Source organism: Vanellus vanellus (genome assembly GCF_965231255.1).
Source record: "Vanellus vanellus genome assembly, chromosome: Z".
Classification (NCBI taxonomy): Eukaryota; Metazoa; Chordata; class Aves; order Charadriiformes; family Charadriidae; genus Vanellus; species Vanellus vanellus.
In genome coordinates this window covers 72512372-72533493 of record NC_138908.1, presented here as the reverse complement: position 1 = coordinate 72533493, position 21122 = coordinate 72512372, and the positions used below count along the sequence as shown (strand labels likewise).

General features: G+C 37.8%; 1 protein-coding gene across 2 annotated transcripts; it reads right to left on the bottom strand.

Annotated features, from left to right (window-relative positions):
* Positions 1-4519: 4519 nt before the first annotated feature.
* On the bottom strand, positions 4520-21116 carry GHR (growth hormone receptor). 2 transcript variants are annotated; one of them, XM_082497068.1, is made up of 8 exons: positions 21079-21116; positions 17580-17740; positions 16361-16539; positions 12628-12799; positions 10422-10512; positions 7623-7692; positions 6366-7346; positions 4520-5228 (listed from the first exon to the last, which is right to left on the bottom strand). In XM_082497068.1, the coding sequence occupies exons 1-7, from the start codon at positions 21084-21086 to the stop codon at positions 6381-6383; spliced, it is 1647 nt and encodes a 548-aa protein (XP_082353194.1). In that variant the 5' UTR covers positions 21087-21116; the 3' UTR covers positions 4520-5228; positions 6366-6380. The 2 variants fall into 2 exon arrangements, with proteins under 2 accessions (XP_082353194.1, XP_082353193.1); XM_082497067.1 differs by having other exon boundaries at positions 4520-7346.
* Between the last annotated feature and the right edge of the window lie 6 nt (positions 21117-21122).

Here is a 21122-nt window from a genome sequence, read left to right as displayed (position 1 = left end):
GTGCTAGCAAATCTTTCTGATTCCATCAAAAAATATGCCATGACAAAGAAAGAATTCTAACACATAGCTAAAAATTTAGCTTAAGGAATCCCACACAGCTAGGCCACAGATGGAGGACAGGGTGCTTATACTGATCTTAACATCTCTGGGTAACAAGCATACAGTGCTCAGACAGCTGTTGAAGAAGGTTTGGACCCACTCATTTGGTAGCACAGTTTTGCTAGGAATCATGTTGTCTTTGGTAACTTTCCAAGCTTGTGCCTTACTCTTCCAAGGAAAGTACATTTAGTTGGCTCACAGAATTAGTTCCTGAAGAATTTTCCATTCAGAGGGGCAAGGTTGGTATTTCCTTTGTTTGTAACTTGAGATTGTAGCACTGTAAGTGCTACACAGATAGCTGCTGTGAAATAGGTCAGAAAATTTAACCTCTTTCTTCTCATATGAGAAAGTTACCTGACATTGTGTGGTTCTATATGTCTTTCTGGTATAATATCATAAGGTTTCATATACAACTGAAAAATATATGTTCTCTTAATTTTACTGCTGAAGAAAAAAGTGTGAGGAATCAGTTTCCTGGCATGTCTAGGCCTCAGGTGTGTTTTATGGAACAGATTTTATTTCCTTCAGCATGAACTCAAAAGCAGACCAAGGACAGTAGCGGAAGCATCATTTATAGCATCTGTGGTGGGAAGCTACAGAAAGCTGTCAGCTCTTCAACTTTGCTTTTACTCCCACTAAGCCTTCTGCCTATTTTTATTCCTTCCAGTTTGGAGGCGAGGAGTTCAGCTATGTTCTCTCACAGTTTGCAACATGATATGGACGGATCCTCTGCTTTCTGAGACTCATTTCAAGAAGCTAATGTATCATTAGTCAGCTAATCTCATTTATTAGGATAAAGAAGTTCACATTATGCAAAAGAAATACCAAAGCCTGTGGCAAAAAAAAGAAACCTATCAAACATTTGTGTCCATTTACTAGATGCATCAATTTTAATAGCTGCATCTGCTTTCATTACAACTACTGGCTAGTTGTCACCCACACCACTCCTACAGCTCCACCTACAGCTAATTACTCTGCGCGTTGTTTAATCTTGGCAGCTGCTCCACTGCGCCTGGTTCTCTAACAGCACTGTTACTGTTTCTCTTCCCTTCCATCTGTTTCTGAATGTTGCCTACTGTAATAGCCCTGATTAGGGAAGGTGAGGAAATGGTTGCTCAATACAGTTATGCCACAGTTTTTAAGTAATATACAAATCATGGAAATAGATTTGGGCTACATCTTGCTTCTTTGTGGCCTGAGGGCATGCTTTTTATGGCAGTTGAAGTACTGACTATGTGTGCAATTAATAACGGTCAGTCAGAAAGAAGAATTTGTACTGTAAAATTATATTTAAACAGAAGGAGTTCCAAGAGAGAAATACATCCACTGGTATCTCCTCAAAGTCAATTGGCTATAAAAGCTGGTTAAATTCTTACCAGTGTCACAGGCTTGGTGAACTAGGATATTCTGAATTAGAACTGAAAAATGTGTAATGAAAGTTCTATTCTGAAGTGTTTACCTCTTTGCCCACCCCCCAAATTTGCATTGCTTCTTTAATAAAAATAACAACATGCTTTAAGCTTTTTCTCCCTTTTCATCTCAAATCGGGCAATCTGAATCAGGCCCTCCTTTGTATAGGGTGTTTGCTAATAAGCCCCTGAGATAGCACATCTCAGTGTGGGAAAACAAGGTTGCCTGTGCCTATGTCATATGGTTTTAAGTTTTTCTTTGAACCGGAGCCTTATTTCCCATTCTTATAATTGCTGATGCATAAATAGTCGTATATATTAAGCTGTGAATGACAGTAAGAGTGTTCCCAACATAGATTGCCATCATTAACTTGAAGCATTTCTAAAAGCGTATTTTTTCTTCCCATTCTCCTTCCAATCCCACGTGGGGGAAAAGGAGTGAGTGAGCGTCTGTGTGGTTTTTTTTGTTGCCAGCTGGGGCTAAGCAATGACAGCATGGCAAGTCTACAGAACACTCATAGCTTCTTTAATGCTCCTACTATTTTGAAATACAAAACACACCTTTGATAATGCTAATTTTCATTCAGAAAGAGTGAACAGCTCTCATAATCTGCTGTTCTCACCTCCTGTACTGTAAGTCAGGAAGAATATTACAACTCAAGTAGTAAACAATAGAAGTGTTAAGTCATTATGTTTGACAAAATTGTTTATCTTAATGGAAACTGGTATAGATGGTGCTGTTTCAGTCTCTTGTAACAGTAACTTGAAGCTTTGGAAATACACATTGTCTTTGATGGAGAAAAGAGGCTCAAAACCAAACTCTTCCAACCTGAGGTGTGCTTCTTGATGACACCAAAAGGCATTCAGCAGAGCAACTTGAGTCCTCCTTGCTTTTTGGAACCAACATGGTTTCTGAATACAGATATTCATATAAACTAGCCTCTGCCAGACAGTATATGAGTAAAATGTCATTCCAAGAACAGGAACAAGTGCGTCCAGTTTACATGCCAAAAGCTTCAATGCAGTGAAAGTCACTAGTTTAACCACCCAAATACTCCTTTATTACAGTGTCCTTCTGTGATGTCTTTTTCTTTTCACCTTGTACATTTTAGACATTGATTAGACTTGGAAAGTACAATTTTAATAGGCATTTCTGAAAGAATAAATCTTGTCACTTTTACATTGATGCACATCTGGCACTGGGCAATATGTGGCATTATTTCTCAATGTGAATAAGAGAGAAGATAAAAAAGTTATTGGTCCAGAGGCTCTTTCTGTAGAGCACAGATATATTTTCCCTCCAAAGAAAAGGTGAAAGTAAAAAACCAGGTTGCTTTGCAACCATATAATACAAGCTTTTTTGTATCTGGCAAGTGCATCATATCTTGAAATAATAGGTTGCTGTGTTTTATAGGAAAACAGCAGATTGCCAGTATAAAACATAAAGTTCAGAGACAATTGCAGGTCTGACACTTGGATTTCTCTTCTAAACACCCACATGTGAACTGTACACAGACTGCAGTCATTAGGCATGTGATTACTTGAGCTGCACTGCTGCTGGAGATGGGAAGAAGCTCAAGCTGTCTTTTCACAGTGCTCATCTGGGACTTTGCTCAATCAGTTTAACTCATTAATCAACAGAAGGCAACTTCTGATACATTGCTTTCATAATTTGCTTGGGTTTTAGAAAGTTAGCAGAGAGCACTGGAACTGGCACAGGTGAGAGTAGTGGGTGCTTGAGTTCCCCACATGGCAGGGATGAACCACTGTCTTCACTGCTGTTTCTTAAAGTCCAGCTGTGAATCCTCCAACTCCCACTCGAGCTCAGGTATTTTTAGAACCTTGTAAATGGCATAAGCTTTCTGAAGCTTAGTTCTTCAAGCAGGAGGTATAAGCAAGCATCATGATAATTCATTTGCATTGAGTTCTACAGAAGTTTTTTCTACAGAGTATAAACCATAAGAGAACAGCAATGCCCCTCTCTGGCTTACCTTGTCCTATGGCTCAGCTAAGGTAAAATTCACATCAACATCAAGATGCCTTATTTAACAAATGCATTTGTTTTCTGAATGTGAACAAGATGTCCATGCTCCCATTCTAGTCTTAAGAGTAGAGAGCCCTAATCAGCTCACCTAAAGCACACATCTATATCTAGTGAGCTAAGTAGCTCTTTAGGCTATTAACTGTAATGGTAACTTAGATCTACCTGATACAAAGATGTTTACATTCCTGGAGCTGTTTTCTTCTGCTGGGGATCAATTCAACTGCCAAAACACGGGCATCTACCATAATTCAGCCTTTTAGATAAGACAGAATCTACACAAGACCTCTGCTGTTCTGGACCAGCACCTGGAAGATTGATTACATACCTTAAATGGCACTGGACCTCTGTGTAGAGGAACTGCATCACACCCTGATTCTCTGGGAAGGAAAGGGCTTACCCTTATCTAGTCAGATTCCCCCAATAGCTCCCTCCCTACCTCTAAAGAGAGAGAGAAGAGAGGCAGTAGTACAGTACCAAGTACACACTGGGAGACATTCAAGATACGGCTTTTTCCATAGAGACAGACGATCTGACACTTCTGACATTTCAGAGTTCATATACTGCTAGGTTTTAACTATCACTACAAGTAACTACCAAGGTTTGTCAGAATATCTGATTTGTGGATTCAACTGTAGGTGTGAATTTTGAACTAGTGCAGCTTACTTGTTTGCAACCACAGCCTGTTCCAGCCAAAGGTAAACGGGTCTGCTAAATTAGCAACACATGTCTTGGCCAGTTCTGGGTACAGCACGTCCTATCTCCATCTATAAATTTAGGTCCATGCTTCTATTTTTAACTACATAGATATCAATCAGGGAAAACACTGATCTCATTAGGCATTGCTTCTATTCTAAGGAAAGCTGCATTCTACTTTATTCAATGAGAAATACTTGATTTCTCCCCATAAAATCTCTGTTTTCCATAAAAAAATAATTATCTGCAATAAAACACATTGTGTCAGGACAGATCAAAGACAATACATTTATTAAACTTCGAGAAAAACAAACAAAACACCGACATAAAGAAAGTTAAATAGAAACTGAAAGACACATCTTCTGACCAGCGTATGATGGCTTGTGTGACCAGTAAAGTACCAAAATGACATTCTGAGTTTGATTGAGGTATTTAACTATTTTTGGCAATAGAAACAGAGTAAGAAACTTCTTCCAAACACACACATAGGCATTGCTTGCATTAGTGTCTATCATCTATGAAATTTTATATGAAACTAAATAATGTAGCTGTTAGAAAAATATAGCAGCAAATTAGCAGAATATCTAATACACATTTACCATAAAGTACGTGCTAAACTTAAAAATCCCACCCAATAGTTGGGCCCAGTCCTGTAGCTCTTGGCCACAAAGAGAGCATCAGTGAGTTCAGTGGGAGACATCATGAGCAAGACCTCCATTCGCCCTGCATTCGCTGTACTTCATACACCACAGTTCAGGTCAGGTCAAAGAAATGAACATCCCTGTTTGCTCTCTAAGAGGAACCCTACTATGATGAAACCAGGGCCTAGGAAGGTAACTTCTGAAGCAATTAATAGTTCATCGCAGAGCTCCGTCAAGTTCTTAATGTACCTAAGAACAAAGAGAGCTTTCCCACTGAGTTTCAGTTTTCTCTCCTTTCCTTCTGAAAGTCTGCCTAACGTGGTCAGAGGAGATGCTGTTAGGCTGCAAAAATGAAAAACACTTTTAAACAATATTGTATTCAATTCCCATGTTCCACTGAAGTCTTTTAATTCTGTTATATCTCTAAAAATGAACTGCTGGCTAACTCCTGAAGTCCTTATTTTATTTTTTTAATCAAGACTTTATGTGGCGCAAACTAGTAAATGTAGTGATACCTTTGGCTGTAGGAGGGCTTCAGAAGTTGGTCAAATGTGAAGAGATTATGCTGCTAAATCACCAGAGCTTATTCACGCATTCTCAAAAATTTTCAGTGAAGTATAGTTGCACACTGTTTAACACTGTGGCCAACAAAATTTTGCTTATAAAAAGTATATTATTAGCATTAATCAGAATCTGATGAAGAACAGAATAAATTGCCCAAATATTTTGTATATTTTAAAGTTTTCTACAAAACTTTAAATTGAATGTATATTTCTATATTAGGTACCATAAGAAAGTAATAGAATCAGTTACTTTAAGTTTCTACAATATTTCAAAATTTCTCTACAGGTTTCTTTGGAGGTATAAAATGGCTCTGTAAAAATCTCTTTCTTTTGCTGCAAACAAAACTTTTATAAAACAGAAAACTCCTTTTTAAGATTGCAGCAATTATGTTCCTTAGCTGGGTCATCATAATTGAACTACAGTGTGTAGTGTAATAGAAAAAGTTTATGTTTTTATGACTAAAATATTAAAATATATTTTATTAATTTATATAAATCAAAATAGATGTGTATTTATTCAAGCTACTTTTGTTTTTTCACCTATATGTTCAGTTCCAAATTACTGATATAAAGATCTCTGCCAACAGCATGGTTCTTACTAAATTCTTAGACTTTAAACCACCTGATTTTTAGCTTTATCAAAATGCATGATTTACTGTACATTAAAGGTAGTAATTTCAATGTTTAGTATCACAAAAATCAACATCCACAAGAACAAGACAGTCACTGCTAGTAAAACAGTCTCAAGACAAATTCATAGATAATATTTACAGAACACAATAGGAATATTTTGATGAATATTCTATGTTGCAACATTTCAGATAAAATTATAAGAACCACGAGAAACTTTTAGACTTCATTTTGGTTTCAGCATACAAGCCTGGGCTGACTCTCTGCTGTGAAATACTGCACACACCTAGTCAAAGAAGAGCTATGGCATGATTTTGTTCAGCTGGTCTGTGCTCACATAGCCACACGACATGTTGAATTCCTTGTCTGGCACAGGCAGTGCTGTTGCGTTGAGCACAAGGCCTTGCGGAGAGTGAACGATATGAATAGACGTATAGTCTGGGACAGGCATCTCTGAACTTGGGGTTTCTGCTGTTGAAGCTCCAAGATTGATACCGGTAGTGGTAAGGCTCTCTGTGGTGAAGTAAGCATCCTCGTTACAGCTTTGCTCCTGAACATGAGGCTCATCCTCTTCGTGGGAAGTCACAGCAATACATTTTTTCACATCTGCCTCACAGAAGTAGGCATTGTCCATGGTGAAGTTTTGTTCTGTGCAGCCTTCACACTGTGCTCTCCCCACCTTGGATTTCTGCCCTGGTGAAAGTACAACACTGCCTGCTGGAGTAATATCACTCACTTGCGCATAGAAGTCAGTATTTGTCAATGAATTCTGGTTACTTAGCTGGGTATGGACTGATGGACTAGCTGAGTCAATGCTGTCTGCAAAAGGTGGCCATGGCTGGCTATTTTCAGACTGAGTACTCATATGCGGCTGTTGGGTGTCTATGTTGGAAAGGCTTGGAATTGACTCATCTTTTCTATCTTTTCTATCAAGGCACAAGAGATCCTCCTCTTTTTCAGTTACCTTTTTGAACTGATCAATATCTGAGATGGCATCACATGTGTCGCTTGCACTGAAGTCTGTCTCTGGAATATCTGGTTCACAACAACTGGCCCGTCCAGAATCATCATCCTTTGCTCCCAAGCAACTGTGTGATTTCAGATGATCTTCACTCAGGAGCCTGTCAGTATCTGAGACTCTGTTCTTTTCATCAGGGTCTTCTATGTCCAACTCGATAAACTCAACCCACAAGTCATCATTGTATAGCTGTGTTTTGTAGCTATCATGGCTGGCTAAGATGGAGTTCACTTCATCTAGCTTTCCTTTCTATAAAGCAAGAAAAAGGAAAGAATAAAGGAAATAATAAAAATGAAAGAAAAAGGAAAGAATAAAGGAAAGAATAAAAATGCTTGTGCTTATTATGATGTTAACGTAAGGAAAGGTAACTGTAGCTGATGTAATAATTGAAAGGTTTTTTTAAAATTAATTTATGAAAACTAATTCTGTGGCATAATTATTTCCTAATTTTTCTGCCTGGGACAGCAATTGTGACCTGCTACTACCACAATGATTCCCACAGTAGATTTTAGAGCACAACATTACCTTCAAGAGATCTGGGTCAATCCCTTTAATCTTTGGAACTGGCACAGGAGGAAAAATCAACATTTTTAACCTGGGGGGGGAAAAAAGAAGTCCTTTAATTGACAGTGGTCCTTTTTGAAGAAGTTAGAAAGAAGAGAGCCTTACATTGCATTTATACTTAATTACTTCAAAATGGAAATGTTTGAAGATTCAATTTCAAATAGTCCTAAGGAAAAGAATGACTGTTTTCTCTCATTGCACAAAATAAAAAAGTTTTATGCAGCCTTCCTTGTTGAAATTGCATTTATGTGTGAATCCATTTTGGAGTCCAGTCTTTGATAATTTAATACTCTATAGAAAGAGAGTGAATTCCTAGAGCTCTGTCAATAGTTTCCCTTTATACATAATTTCAAAGGAACCTGAAACAAGTCTCCGTGTGCAGAGTGACTTTCCCAAAATTCTTTTTTCAGAGACACACTAATCTTGGATAAGTGCAAAAAATTTAAATAGGGGAATAGAAAACAGGTGTTGGTGAAAAGAGTGAATTACTTTAGAACTAATAAATAAAACAGAAACACAACTGCAAAAATTTAGGCTACTATTTTGCCATCTCTATGACACTTACGTTTTCTGAATTATTAACATAACAAGTAATGTATAATAATGACAGGATTTTACCCTTGTAGAGAATGGAGTAGTAACTTGCTTATGCATGTACATACTGTGGAAATATATATTATTCTAATCCTTCATAAAGTGAATTTCTAATTCTTTGAGGGGACAAAAAAAATTCCCAAACAGAAGGATGATTCTCCATTAATAATGATCCAACAATATCCCATCATGCAATCTCCTCTGTTTTACCTCCCTGCTTCTTTTGCAAACAGATAAACTGTTGTTCCCAAAAGGAAAATTCAGCATTCTCTTTATACTGGGTTACTTTCGTATTTTAGAAAGTAAGCTGTGGGAATGGTAGATCCAAATCCAAATATTAATTTTGCTGTGTTGTTAGTGACCTTGGTGAGGTCCGGAGAGGATCAGAGGAGTCTTAAGGAGTGCTAGAGAGAAATTTAGGCACCTTCTGCTTAACTATGGCAGGCCTAAATTCTCCAGCTGTTTTTATTTTTCGCAGACCCTCAAAGTTCTGCCCAGCAAGCATCAATGAGAGCCAGAAACTTGGTAATTTTCCACCTAATCCCTGGAGGGGCTGTGTTAGCTTTGCACCGGCTGGGCTCTCAGGGTACCAGTTTAAGACGTGCAGTTACAGTTGAATCCACCAGTCAGCTATTCTGACAGGATTGGGCACTGCTTCTAACAAAACAAAGCATTTTACCACTTGCTTCCTGGAGAAATCATTCAGAAGGGCGAACTACGCTCTCCTCCTTTCTTAGACTCACATACTTCAAGCCTGCATCTCTCAGCTCTAAAAGAGTATGGCCTGGCCCTGTGGCATCTGTCCTAGGGAGCTTGGTTCAGATCTTGTGAGATCAGGATTGAGGAAAATGTGAATTGGTATCTTTTCAGATACAGGAGGACACTGAGCCTGGATATTTTGCGCTACGGGAAATCTACGCAGCCCGCTCCTCTGCAGAAGACGTTGCCACTCCTACCACTGCACGCACCAGTTTGAAGGAAAAGGTGCAGGCCCATAGGTCCAGAAAAACTTTCCAGATGAGGGTCCTCAGTGGAGAAAAGCCTTCTCCAGCAGTCATGATTAGCATGAAAGATACTAATGAGCTGTGATTAGAGACATGCTTCTGCCCTCATGATCTTCTGTGACCAAGCCACTTCTTGCTCAGTGTGATGATCTTAGTGAGCTCCTGGTTCCATGTGCAAGTTGTTCTTGCCCCATTTGGACGCTTCTAGCTTTTGTCATGCATTGTATCAGGAGCTTTGCTCTTAACTCTGGGAGCGGGATGCTTAGCAGGGAGTGGCTTCCTGAAATTAAGCTCTGCCAAAGCATAGTGCTGCTTGCCTAAATTTTTTTTTCAAAGCTGCTCCAACTGCCCCATATTATTTTCATTTCAATGACTTGTCCTTATGCTGGTATGTGCAAAACACCTCCGTGTTCATTTTCAGAGTGTATATACAAGACCACTGACAACATGCATGTGTGCACTGGGCCTTGACGACGGTGCTGGTCCATAGTCTAGGACAGTACTGGTATGACATCCAAGCTGAATTATTCTGCCAAAACATGTCCCTGAACACACCTTTTTAGGGGATGAATTAACTTTTGAGACCATTTTGTCATTTTTATATATGTGTCATTGTTTCATTTTTATAGATGACACAATTTTATAATTTTTACAAATGACACAATCCTGTGCTTTGTTTTATTTTATTCCCGTTATTTATAGGAGCTGCAGTCTATCCACAGAGACCAAATACCCCCCTATGTCTCAAGTTCTTTCCCTTGGCTTGATGAAGAAATAGTCAGAGGTTAGTAAAATAGTCTAAGAACAAAAACAAATATATGGGCATACATTTGTGTGAAACTTTTGAACAGTATGTGGGTAAAAATAGTATTTACAAAATTTGAATGTACTAAAAAAACAATCCCCTTCAAAGTCCAAGTAAATTAACTATGTAAATACTGTAGCATAAAATGTTCAGCAATCCAAAAGGAAGAGTAGCTGTCAACATAATCAGATTCCCACTGCTGAAGGCCCAGTACGTACACATGCCAGTGTCCATATAGCTTATGAGAATGGAGCACAATCCTCAAAACAGTTTCTAGTCCCCCAGATTTGAGACAATTGAAGCACCCTATTATTTAAGCTACAAGTACATAAAATCTGACAAATAAAACCTTTCTACCTTGGTTGTTTAGACAGCAGGATTAAAATCACTGTTACGGCCAGCCCACATGCTCCGAAGATAACAACTAAGAACCATGGAAACTCAATTTCTGAAACAATAGAACAAAGACACATTAGCAGGAATCTGCATCACTGGTGCATCTTTCATTTCAACCTTCTCTTCCACTGCCTGAGGATTCCAAAATAGTAAAAACTGATAGGAGAATTTTTGCTTACTTAAATGTGAAAGTTCTGTGTTAAGCAGAAATAAAAATATCCTTTTGGTCTCAGTAGTTTCCATACTGCATTTGGGAGTCCACTGAGACTCCTTGCAAAAACAGATTGAGTTTTTAAGTATAAATAAGTTCTTAGTACAGACAGCATCTGTAGCAAAACCAGCCATGGGGAACATTCTACACACTTGGAACATGCTACCAGTAGTCCTGATGGCATACAATGCCACAGACCATGTTACTGCTCCTTCGCCCAAGCTCTGAGAACATTATTAATAGCATACTAAATCATAGGCAAACTATTCTTCTCTCACAGAAACTAAAACATGGTGGTGTCAAAAAGCATACTACTCCTCTTTCTAAAGGCCAAACATTAATTATGTTGTGAAACACCAACTGAAAAAAGAATTTTTCTCCCTTTTATTTGCCTTGCAGGTGGCTACAAAGAATTTAGGTCATTGAGAAATGGAATTTGGTAGGAATGAACAACAATACTGATAAATGAAACGCTGTGTATTTTAAATACAGGCAATTCCATTATACTTAATCTGACGGTGTAGAATACAAAGTATAGGGAAAATTATTCTGGCTGTAGTCTTAGATTCTTGTCATTTGTTCCCAATTTTAAGTTTTCCAAACAAACTTCACTTCTCACTCAATTTCTGGGCCAAGAAATACCAGATAGAAAGCTTCAGAATTCTATACATGAACATGAATATATGTCCTTTTTGGGGGAAAAAAAAATAAAATTCAGGTATCAGTTTTAGCCCTGTGCTCCTAGCTTACATTTTGACTGGACATGTTTTCAGGCATGAATAAAGTCCTACCTGGATATGTCTGTGTTATACAGGTCCCTATTTTAATGGAGGACTAGCGACTCCTTGTCATGTCAGTGAGACCTCTGAATGTCCAGCTGCTTCAGAAAGTTAGAATTGTGCATTTGAATTTAACTGCTTTAAATTTTTAATACACAGAAAATCTAAGTTTTAGTTCTGTGTGCTAAAGGTGATATATAAAGCAAGCAAGAATAAATTCTCAAATCAGATCACTGCTGCTATATGAGATGTATGGATATGGATCAGATTGCAGAATCTGAGTTGTAGTGACCAAAGAAAACTTTGCTTGTAGGACGGTCTTAGATTTTCCTAGTATTTTAATTTTGTTCATATGAAAACCTTTACAACTCAATGCAGCTGGGGTTTATAAAATAACGTCACATATCCAGACCATTAGCTGTTCATATAAATTAAGACTGAAAACTAGTAATATGAAGAGTTAAAAAGGGGAATCTACCAAGATTCTGAAAGATAACAGTTATGGGTGGTTTTATTTAACACCTTCACTAATACCTTGGAAAATTAAGTGTAGCAGCTTGTTAAAATTATTTGCTGAAGAGCTCATATTTTGAAGAGTTAATTTAGTAGCTCAGACCTGAGAATGCTTTAGAAAAAGGCACAGTCTCATTCTTTTAGTAAAAAAAATGTGCTGCTCGATGGCTGTTTCTTCCTCTGTCTTTACTAGCACTTGGCAAAAAAAAAGTACAAGACAGAAGCAGGAATCAGAAGAACATTCACTGTCCTTGATAGTATCATGCAGATCAGAAAAGCACATCATTCTGATAACAAACTTATCCAACAGCATAACACTTCAATAGAAGTGACAATTCTTCTCCTTACTACCAGAGTGCTTATTTTAGATGATGAAGTATGAGGTTTAAATGTATTTTAGGCTCTTTAAGATGTCCAACAGCAGTTACTATTTATAATTGTTAAAGCTATCTGTGTTTTTGGTCTCTGATGAGCTGTGAAACAGTCTTGCTGAGTTTACTTCTGAACTTGTATATGGAACTTGTACATTCTCAATCTCACCAAATGATTTTAAATTATCAATCTATTCAAGCACACAACATCAACGGTGAGAAGAAAAAAATCCCCAACACCACCAAAAAGACCGCAGGTTATAAAAACAGTTTTCTGCACTTTGCTTACTTACCTTCAGCACAATGAACAAACTCAATGCCTGTTTGAGAAAAAGATACATAAAGGATTTCACTGAACTCGCCAAATTTTTCGGAGGTACGTTGTCTTGATCGGACTCGTATCTCATAATCTCTTCCTATCTTCAGAGAGTACAGTGGAACCATTGTTGAGAGCCTGGGTTCTAACTGTAAAGACAGAAGGACTGTGATTTATTTGTTTGAGTTGTACTGGCAATTATACACTGCTTTTTGATTTCAGAAATAAACATTTGAAGGAGTTTTTGCTACTTGTAACGGTAAGAATACCACAAGAAGAGTTTAGAGAAAATTCACACCATTTACTTTTGACTTAGTAGCCATCAAGCTTTCCTGTGATTCAGGGGACCAAATGTGGAGAAATTAAGCTCTCTGTAAATACAGTCAGCGAAGAAAGGAACCTGCCCTCAGTTACATGGCATAAGTAGGTGGTGTGAAGATCTCCCACTCATAAAGTTGTAAATCCTTTTTATTGTTATAACACAACATTACTGACTTCAAGATGCCAAAAACCTTGTTAAAATAACATGAGTCTTAAAACTAGTACAATTTCCATTATAGAATTAATTTTAAGAAGAAAAATGATTTAAATGCCTTGTAAACAGATTTATTGCATCTTACAAATGTATTTATTTGGGAAACACTGCATAGTACCGAAAAACTTCAACTATATCTAAAGTGTGATAATGGAGACTCTGTGAGACCTGGCATCAGATTGTCAGTCTTGGTATTTCTATGTCACATATCAAACTAGGTAGGAAGTCACATTAGAGGTCTTAATATGCGAAATCTCTCTCTTCTTCTATTACTCTTCTAAGAATATGTATTTTAGCTCCAACAGCCCAACAAAAATATATAAAAATAAGGAAAATGTGCTCAAAATAGAAAGCCATGTGGCAGATGTTATATTCTACTTTTACTTCAGAATCAAATATGATACTGGCAAAACTCATCATGGGCATGGGCTAAGAATTATAATACCTGAAAAACAGCAGCCATTGGGGATTTGAAGAAAGCTTCAACAATACAATCACTGTAGCTGCATAATCCAACCTTGAGACACAGTAGCTACTATCTGTGAAGGTCTCTGATCCCTGGTGGCTCCAGATTCAAGCGTTCTCAGAACCAACCAGTCAGATTGTGGAGGAGGCAGTGATCCCAGACAGGCTGCTTTTCTCTGCTAGTGGTCAAGCACAAGATCGTGGAGAACCATTGCTCTACACCACAAAGGTTTTTAACATATGAAGACTATCCAGTTGGAAAGCGTTGGGAAGGGAATACAATGTATACCAGTCCAGTTTACTTATTTTGTGCTATGAAGACAAAAAGAAATAGTACACTAAAATTTTACAAGTAGGGGGTTTTTGTTTTGTTTACATTTGTTTGTTTTCTGAGAAAATTAGTGGAGATTCTTAGGGATGCTGGACCACACAAAATTTTAAGTACCCCAAGTGGCACTTGGAAAAAGCTGTATGCAGGCTAAATTAGAGCCCTTTGGACTAGATGATCTCTAGAGGTCCCTTCCAACTCTGATAATTCTGTGATTCTGTAAAATATGAAGTAAAATTACTGTAGCTGTGTACCTGAAATTGCAGATGTTTTTTCAAACTGCGAGCCAGATTACATTTGGCATTGTCTCATGAACACCCATTATATGAAGGTGGGGATTTTACTCTTTTTAGGAAGTTTCTCAGAAAATAATTTTGATCCTCTTATCACTATAACTTACTGTTATAATACTTCACTTAATGTTTTAGTCTTCTTCCAATTCATAAGTTACCTATTTTTCAATTAGGATTGAAAAAATGAATGATATGCATGAAAAATCAAACAGGTTCATCCAAAACCACCAAAAAAAATTACAAACAAGTCTCAGTAAGGGGGAGACAGTACAAATTAACTATAAGTTAATTTTTGTATCAGGTTTTTTGTTTCAGATATATGTACAACACACTATGGCATATTTAAGTATTCGATAACTATCCTTTGTGTAAAAAAATAGTAATAACAGTATAACTAAATATTTATCTCTTTACTGCTTCAATACTCATTACAAAAGATATTTGTAGCAAAGAATGCAAAGAGAGGCATCGTTGCTCCAATTCAGAGTTTTGTTATTGTCTTAGGCCTCACTGAGATTTTGTTCAGAAATTTCTCTTTTGTGCTCTGATAGTGTCTCGGGGAATTATGCTATGTTTGTGCTTTTAAGCTGAAAGGCACAATAACATACAATATATACAGCTGCAGTACAACATAATCTATAGTACTATTTTTCTTGGGGCAACTATAGTATTCAGCAATTCCTTATCCATTTTCTGAAAGAAGAAACACTGATCTTCAAACTTTTGCTCTCCTGAGAAGAAGGCATGCTGGAACTATTGATGGTACTGGAGCAAGAACAAAGCTTTATTAGGGTATTTATATGATTGATACATAAAGGCTTATAAAAAATAAAAAATGTGCATTTTTAAAGAGGTATCTGTATTTCCACCTGCTTTTGTAAATCCCATAAATACTCTGCAGATTTTCAGGTTCTTAAGGAGTATTGATTTACTGCCTAAACTTAACTCATTTTATAGGCCTTCAAATGCAGAGGCTGTACAGTAAGTATAGCTTAAACTGGTATTGACAGAAATTCAGGCAAGTATTAGGAAAAAAGTTTAGACATTATAGGTGCGTTTGGCTGTAGACTTACTAGTAAGGAGTAGAATAAACAGAAAATACTAACATTGAGAAGGGTCAGAGGTGAGGAGGGGTCCAAGGTCTTTCACAGATGAAGGCAAGCAAACCAGTTTGACCATGTTTCAATTGGCAAATTTGCCTTTTGTAGATTAAGACAAATTCATAACAGTATTATCTGCTTTTCTTTCTATCAGTCAACTCGGTTCATATTAATAAGAAAGCAAAGGAACATTTCTGCTTTAAAATGATGTTCTTATTCTATTGAACTGGCATTCAGGAAGAGTTGTCCACGTGCAAATACGCCACGACATACTGGCCTACGCAATTAGGTAAGGTAGGTACAATTTCCCCATAACAGGAAAACTAACTGCATGGGAAGTTAACTGATTCTCAAAAAGAAAACTTAAATGATTTGGGGCATACCTAGTTTATATTTTCATGGACTATCCATATAGTCACAAATTTCCCATTGCTGTCTGGTATGAAATCTGTATGTCTTATCTATGTTGCATTATTTTTATTTGCCTATTGTATCAAATTTTAAATTATAAATAAAATCTTTTCTTTCTTTTTTCTAATCTACTGAAACGATAATTACCAATATTAGAACTTTACAGGTACCCTGAAGAATCTGGAGTGACACGGTGACATTTTCCAAGCAAAATATTCCTGTTCCAGTTACTAAAGATACCATGCACTGTTTGAAATAGCTGAGGTTTAGGAAAATAATAGATAAACATTTTATCCTTGAAAAAACTTGTATATATCTGACTATTGCTATACTTTCTAATCTAACACGGGGATTTCAGGGTTTGTTATTACTATCATGTGCGCCAACTATCTTGACAGATAACGTTACAATGTTTGCTAGAACACTTCAGAAGAATATGGGTATATTGTTTAAGACTTAAGATATCATTTAATTAGTAATTACAAACCTGTTGCTTTTCATAGTACTACAAAAGCGTTAGGGATAGAACAAGCCTGCACTGTACTGTGATTATTGTATAATAAATATTTGCTTCATACCTCCTTCCATTTTGTCTCATTAACTTCTTTGTACTGCAATTCATACTCCAGAGTAATCCATCCCTTCTGAACATCTGCTGTTGGTGGCGGATCCCATCTTACTTGAATATCCCCATGGATCCCAGTCTGACTAATATTTAGCAGAGTCCAGTTAAGGTGGACAGGTGGATCAGGCAGTACTGTTTAAACAGAGTATTTGGAATAAACCAGCCAGTATTCAATGTGAAATGATCTTTCTTACTACACACTGTTAAATGATTTCAGGACTAAAAAAGCATATTAACCACATACTTGCTGATTAAAATCTAAACCTTCAAGTCAATGACAAAGTCACTACAAGTTTGGTAACAAGAAGGCATGCTGCTGCCATTGGCAGTAGACATGCTCTGCGTAAATCTCACCTGAGCGACTAATAAAGAAGACTAAGAATGTGTTACCTTTTACACTACATTCCCAATAGCAGCTTATAAAACACTGAGACATCAACAATTCTCCATCAAAATTTAAATTTAGCGTTCTCACTAGAAATAAAAACAATAATTGGAGTAACACAAAAAGATAAACATACCAATATAGAAGTATATTGAAAAAATATGGTACCTGAAAAATTAATCTAATTTTGTTCAGCTGAGGAAAAGAAAGCAGTGAGTAGTCTAGTCACTTGCAGGAATAAATTAATTGCATATACCTACACCACTGCTCAGAACAAGCAATAACGTCTGCAAAGTCTCAGACAGTCACAATTCATATTGCAATAAATACAAATTCTAGTTTAGAAATGCTAAACATCTTGAAACTCTAGATCAGTGTTGATTCAGGAACAAAAAACTGGTTGGTTCCAGAAATTTGCAAAATCAAGATTTTAATGCCATCCTTGCTTACAGTGAACAAGGGTATGTAGCATCCACTAGAAAGGTCTCAGAGTGACAGCAAAGGCAAACTCATCTGCATGCATTTGAGAGACCATTGCAATTCAAAAAGAGAAACCACATATTTGCTTTTATGCTTTTAGCTTTCTTCCAATCTGGGCAATATTTTCTGGTGTGGATCACACATACACACATTACAAAACCAAATCCCTTCCTATTTATCATATTTTCTAGAAATTAAACTTTCTGAGAGGGAAAATTTAAATACAGTATGAGTGATATGAAAGCTTGTATCATCACACCTATTGCAATATAAAAATACAGAGGTAAAATGCATAATAGAAGCATACCTATTTCATCAACGCTGAAACATTTTTCATCAAATACTTCATCTTTATTGGCAAGCTTAACACAATATGGTATCCAAATAGAGGTGTAGGACGTGTTGAAATAACAGCTATTTTCTCCTGCAGTGATATAATCAGGACATTCTTTCCAGTCTTCATCATTCCTAGAATGACAACAAAAATGTAATATACATAAGAGAGAGATTTATAGATCTTACAAAGTACAAATTACAGATGTTACCAGACACGTTGATAAGGCATAACTTTTATAGAAGTGAGAAAAACATTTTAGTATTGATTGTGACTTATCATAGAATCACAGAATGGTTTAGGTTGGAAGGGACCTTAAAGATCATCTAGTTCCAACCCCTCTGCCATGGGCAGGGACTCCTTCCACTAGACCAGGTTGCTCAAAGCCCCATCCAGCCTAAATTTACAATGAAACCAAACCACTACCCAAGCAAACTGCATAAATGAGTACAGGTTCTCATGTACTCAACCAGGCTGAGTGCAAGGTCCTGCACGTGCGCTGGGGCAATCTCAAAGCATAAATACAGGCTGGGCGGAGCATGGATTGAGAGCAGCCCTGAAGAGAAGGACTTGGGGGTGTTGGTTGGTCAGAAACTCAACATCAGCCGGCAATGTCCTCTCACAGCCCAGAAGGCCAACCATATCCTGGGCTGCATCAGAAGCAGTGTGGCCAGCAGGTCAAGGGAAGTGATTCTGCCCCTCCACTCTACTCTGGTGAGACCCCATCTGGAGTACTGCCTCTAACTCTGGAGCACTGCCTCCAGCTCTGGAGTCCCCATCGTAAGAAGGATGTGGACCTGTTGGAGTGGGTCCAGAGGAGGGCCACAAATATGATCAGGAGGGCTGGAGCACCTCTCCTATGAGGAAAGGCTGAGAGAGTTGGGGTTGTTCAGCCTGAAGAAGAGAAGGTGCTGGGGAGACCTTATTGCGGCCTTCCAGTACCTAAAGGGTGCCTATAAGAAGGCTGGAGAGGGACTTTTTACAAGGATATGTAGTGATAGGACGAGGGGTAATGGCTTCAAACTGGAAGAGGGGAGATTTAGAATAGATATGAGGAAACAGTTTTTCACTCTGAGGGTGGTGAGGCACTGGAACAAACTGCCCAGGGAAGTTGTGGATGCCCCATCCCTGGAAGTGTTCAAGGCCAGGCTGGATGGGGCTTTGAGCAACCTGGTCTAGTGGGAGGTGTCCCTGCCAATGGCAGTGAGGTTGGAACTAGATTATCTTTAAGGTCCCCTCCAACCTAAACCATTTATGATTCCACTGTTAGTGGCATTTCTATGCTTTGGATGCTGCTTCCAAAAGAACAGTCAGAGAGCACACCTTGCTATGCTGCTAAGTGCTAATGACTACCAGCAAGCACAAACTTCAGTAAATTTGACATGCGTTCAAGCAACTGTTGTTCAGGTAAAGTTAAACTGCAGTAAGATGCCCATCTACATAATGAGGTCTGAAACACTGAAAGCCAGTCCTTATGGCAGATCAGTACTGCACTGCCTGCAAAACCAAGCAGAGGTGAGTGTGTTGCCATGGGGAGCTGAATAGGGATGTAGGCACTGGAGCATTGGTTGCTCTCACTGGAAAGTGCCCGAGGGTGGATGCTGCAGGAGATCTGGCACAAACCAACCCAGGACTGCAGGGTGTGAACAAACAGAAGAGAAATGCAGCACTGTGAGTGAGGAAGGGCTAAATTCCTTGGGATATGGAACTTCTAACACACAGGCTTTGAAATACTAGCAAGAAACCTCTTTCATTTTTCCATTCTGACTTTGTTCAAAAATTTATTCAGGTTCTTTGTAAATAAAAGAATTGCAGCAGGAAATATCACATTCATTTCATCTCTTTATAAAGAGTAGCATGAACTCTAGGACTGAGAAAAAGTGCTCCTTCTGCACGGTCATTTTCATACAGCCAAGCTGAAACTACTCAGTAGGTCAAAACCAAAAAAGTCTTCGGTTAAAGCAAAATAGGAATGACCAAATTGTTAAAAATAGTCTACAGGAAAAGTGACAGATATTTATTCAGTATTTCTGAAGTCACTTTAGAAAAATAAATCTCATAGTGAACAGATTTGCGGTTGCTGTTCTTTATCTCGACACTATGTCTCAGCCCAAATATAGACCAAACAGGGATCTTTTAAAAATTACAGTCTTGGTTTGTTAAAAATAAAGCCTTTTACTAAGAGCCATTGAAGCTGAGCAGAAGGAGGATTAAGCTAAATCAATTATGCCAAGTGCAGCCTTCAATACTGGAGTGGGTGCTTAAGAAGTAGAAAGGCAGATGCTACAGAAACTGAGTAAGAAGAATTCCTGCCACTAAGCTTAGCTGATGAGACCAGACACTTTTCTAAAGGAAACGCTGTAACTCTGCCAGAGTCGGGATTTGATAAAGGTGTATGCAGTTAGACACTATTGCTTGCATTAATTAGGAGACAGGGTTAGATGTCAGAGGTCAGTCCTGAAGCTTAAATGTTGCTTGCACGTTGAAACAGAAATACTTTTAATGTGGATGTTCAGTTCACATCTTTTATTGCAGCATTCTAATTTCTAGGACAAAGATGAAACGCGATCTGCTCAATGTACGGGGCACTGCTTTATCGTAGACTTTAATTATTTTTTAAAGTTTGTACCCTTGTAGCACATGCTGCTGACAACCATCAGCTAAACATTGACACTTAAATAGTGGTTTTAACTGGTATCCCTATATTCCTGAGAGGTCTCGTAAGAGTAAGTAATAAGCCAGCCTTGCCATTAGGCTTAAGTTTGCTAAGCAAATGGTTCATCACCCGTTGAAAGTGTCTGTGGATCAAAAACGTTGAAACCCAGTATATTGATGGAACAGAAACTCACATCCTCCAATTCCTGTGAACAAAAGGCCCGTTTTCCTTAATAGCCATTACTGGTAATGCCTATGTCCTCCTTCATGCTAATCATTGTAACAACCTGAAAATTACAAAAGCTTAAGTGGAATGTGAATCAGGATTGAACAGGGCTCAATGAAACGTAATCCCCAGTCTCAGAGCAGCCTTTTCACCTGGACCTGCACATTCGGACCTTAATCTAGCAACTGATCAACGGGAGCTTTATAAAACTTCAATAAAAATTTGAAAGGGGCTTGTATCCAAACAAATCTCACAGTTGCAAGCTAGGCTGATAAGGAATAAACTGAAGTTCCCTATTAAAAGCTCCTTTCCTAACCCATACAGTATTCAGTTTTGGATTCTGCAACCTGGACCTAAACTTAGTAAGAATGTATTCCTAATTATCTGCCAAGTAACACTTGTTGCAAACTGCTTAATAATTAATAAAGAATTTTGACATTGAAAAATATGCACTTAATCCACAGTTTTACGCCCTTAAAAACAGTATGGTTCACATCATAGCAGAAAATTAACAGAAACGAGCTAACAGGCATAGCAAAATATATGACTTCTCTCTCTTTCCTCTTTCTTTTGTTGTTTCCACATTATTACCTTTTCATGTACAATAGCTGTATTGTTCCTGGAGCAGTGAGGTT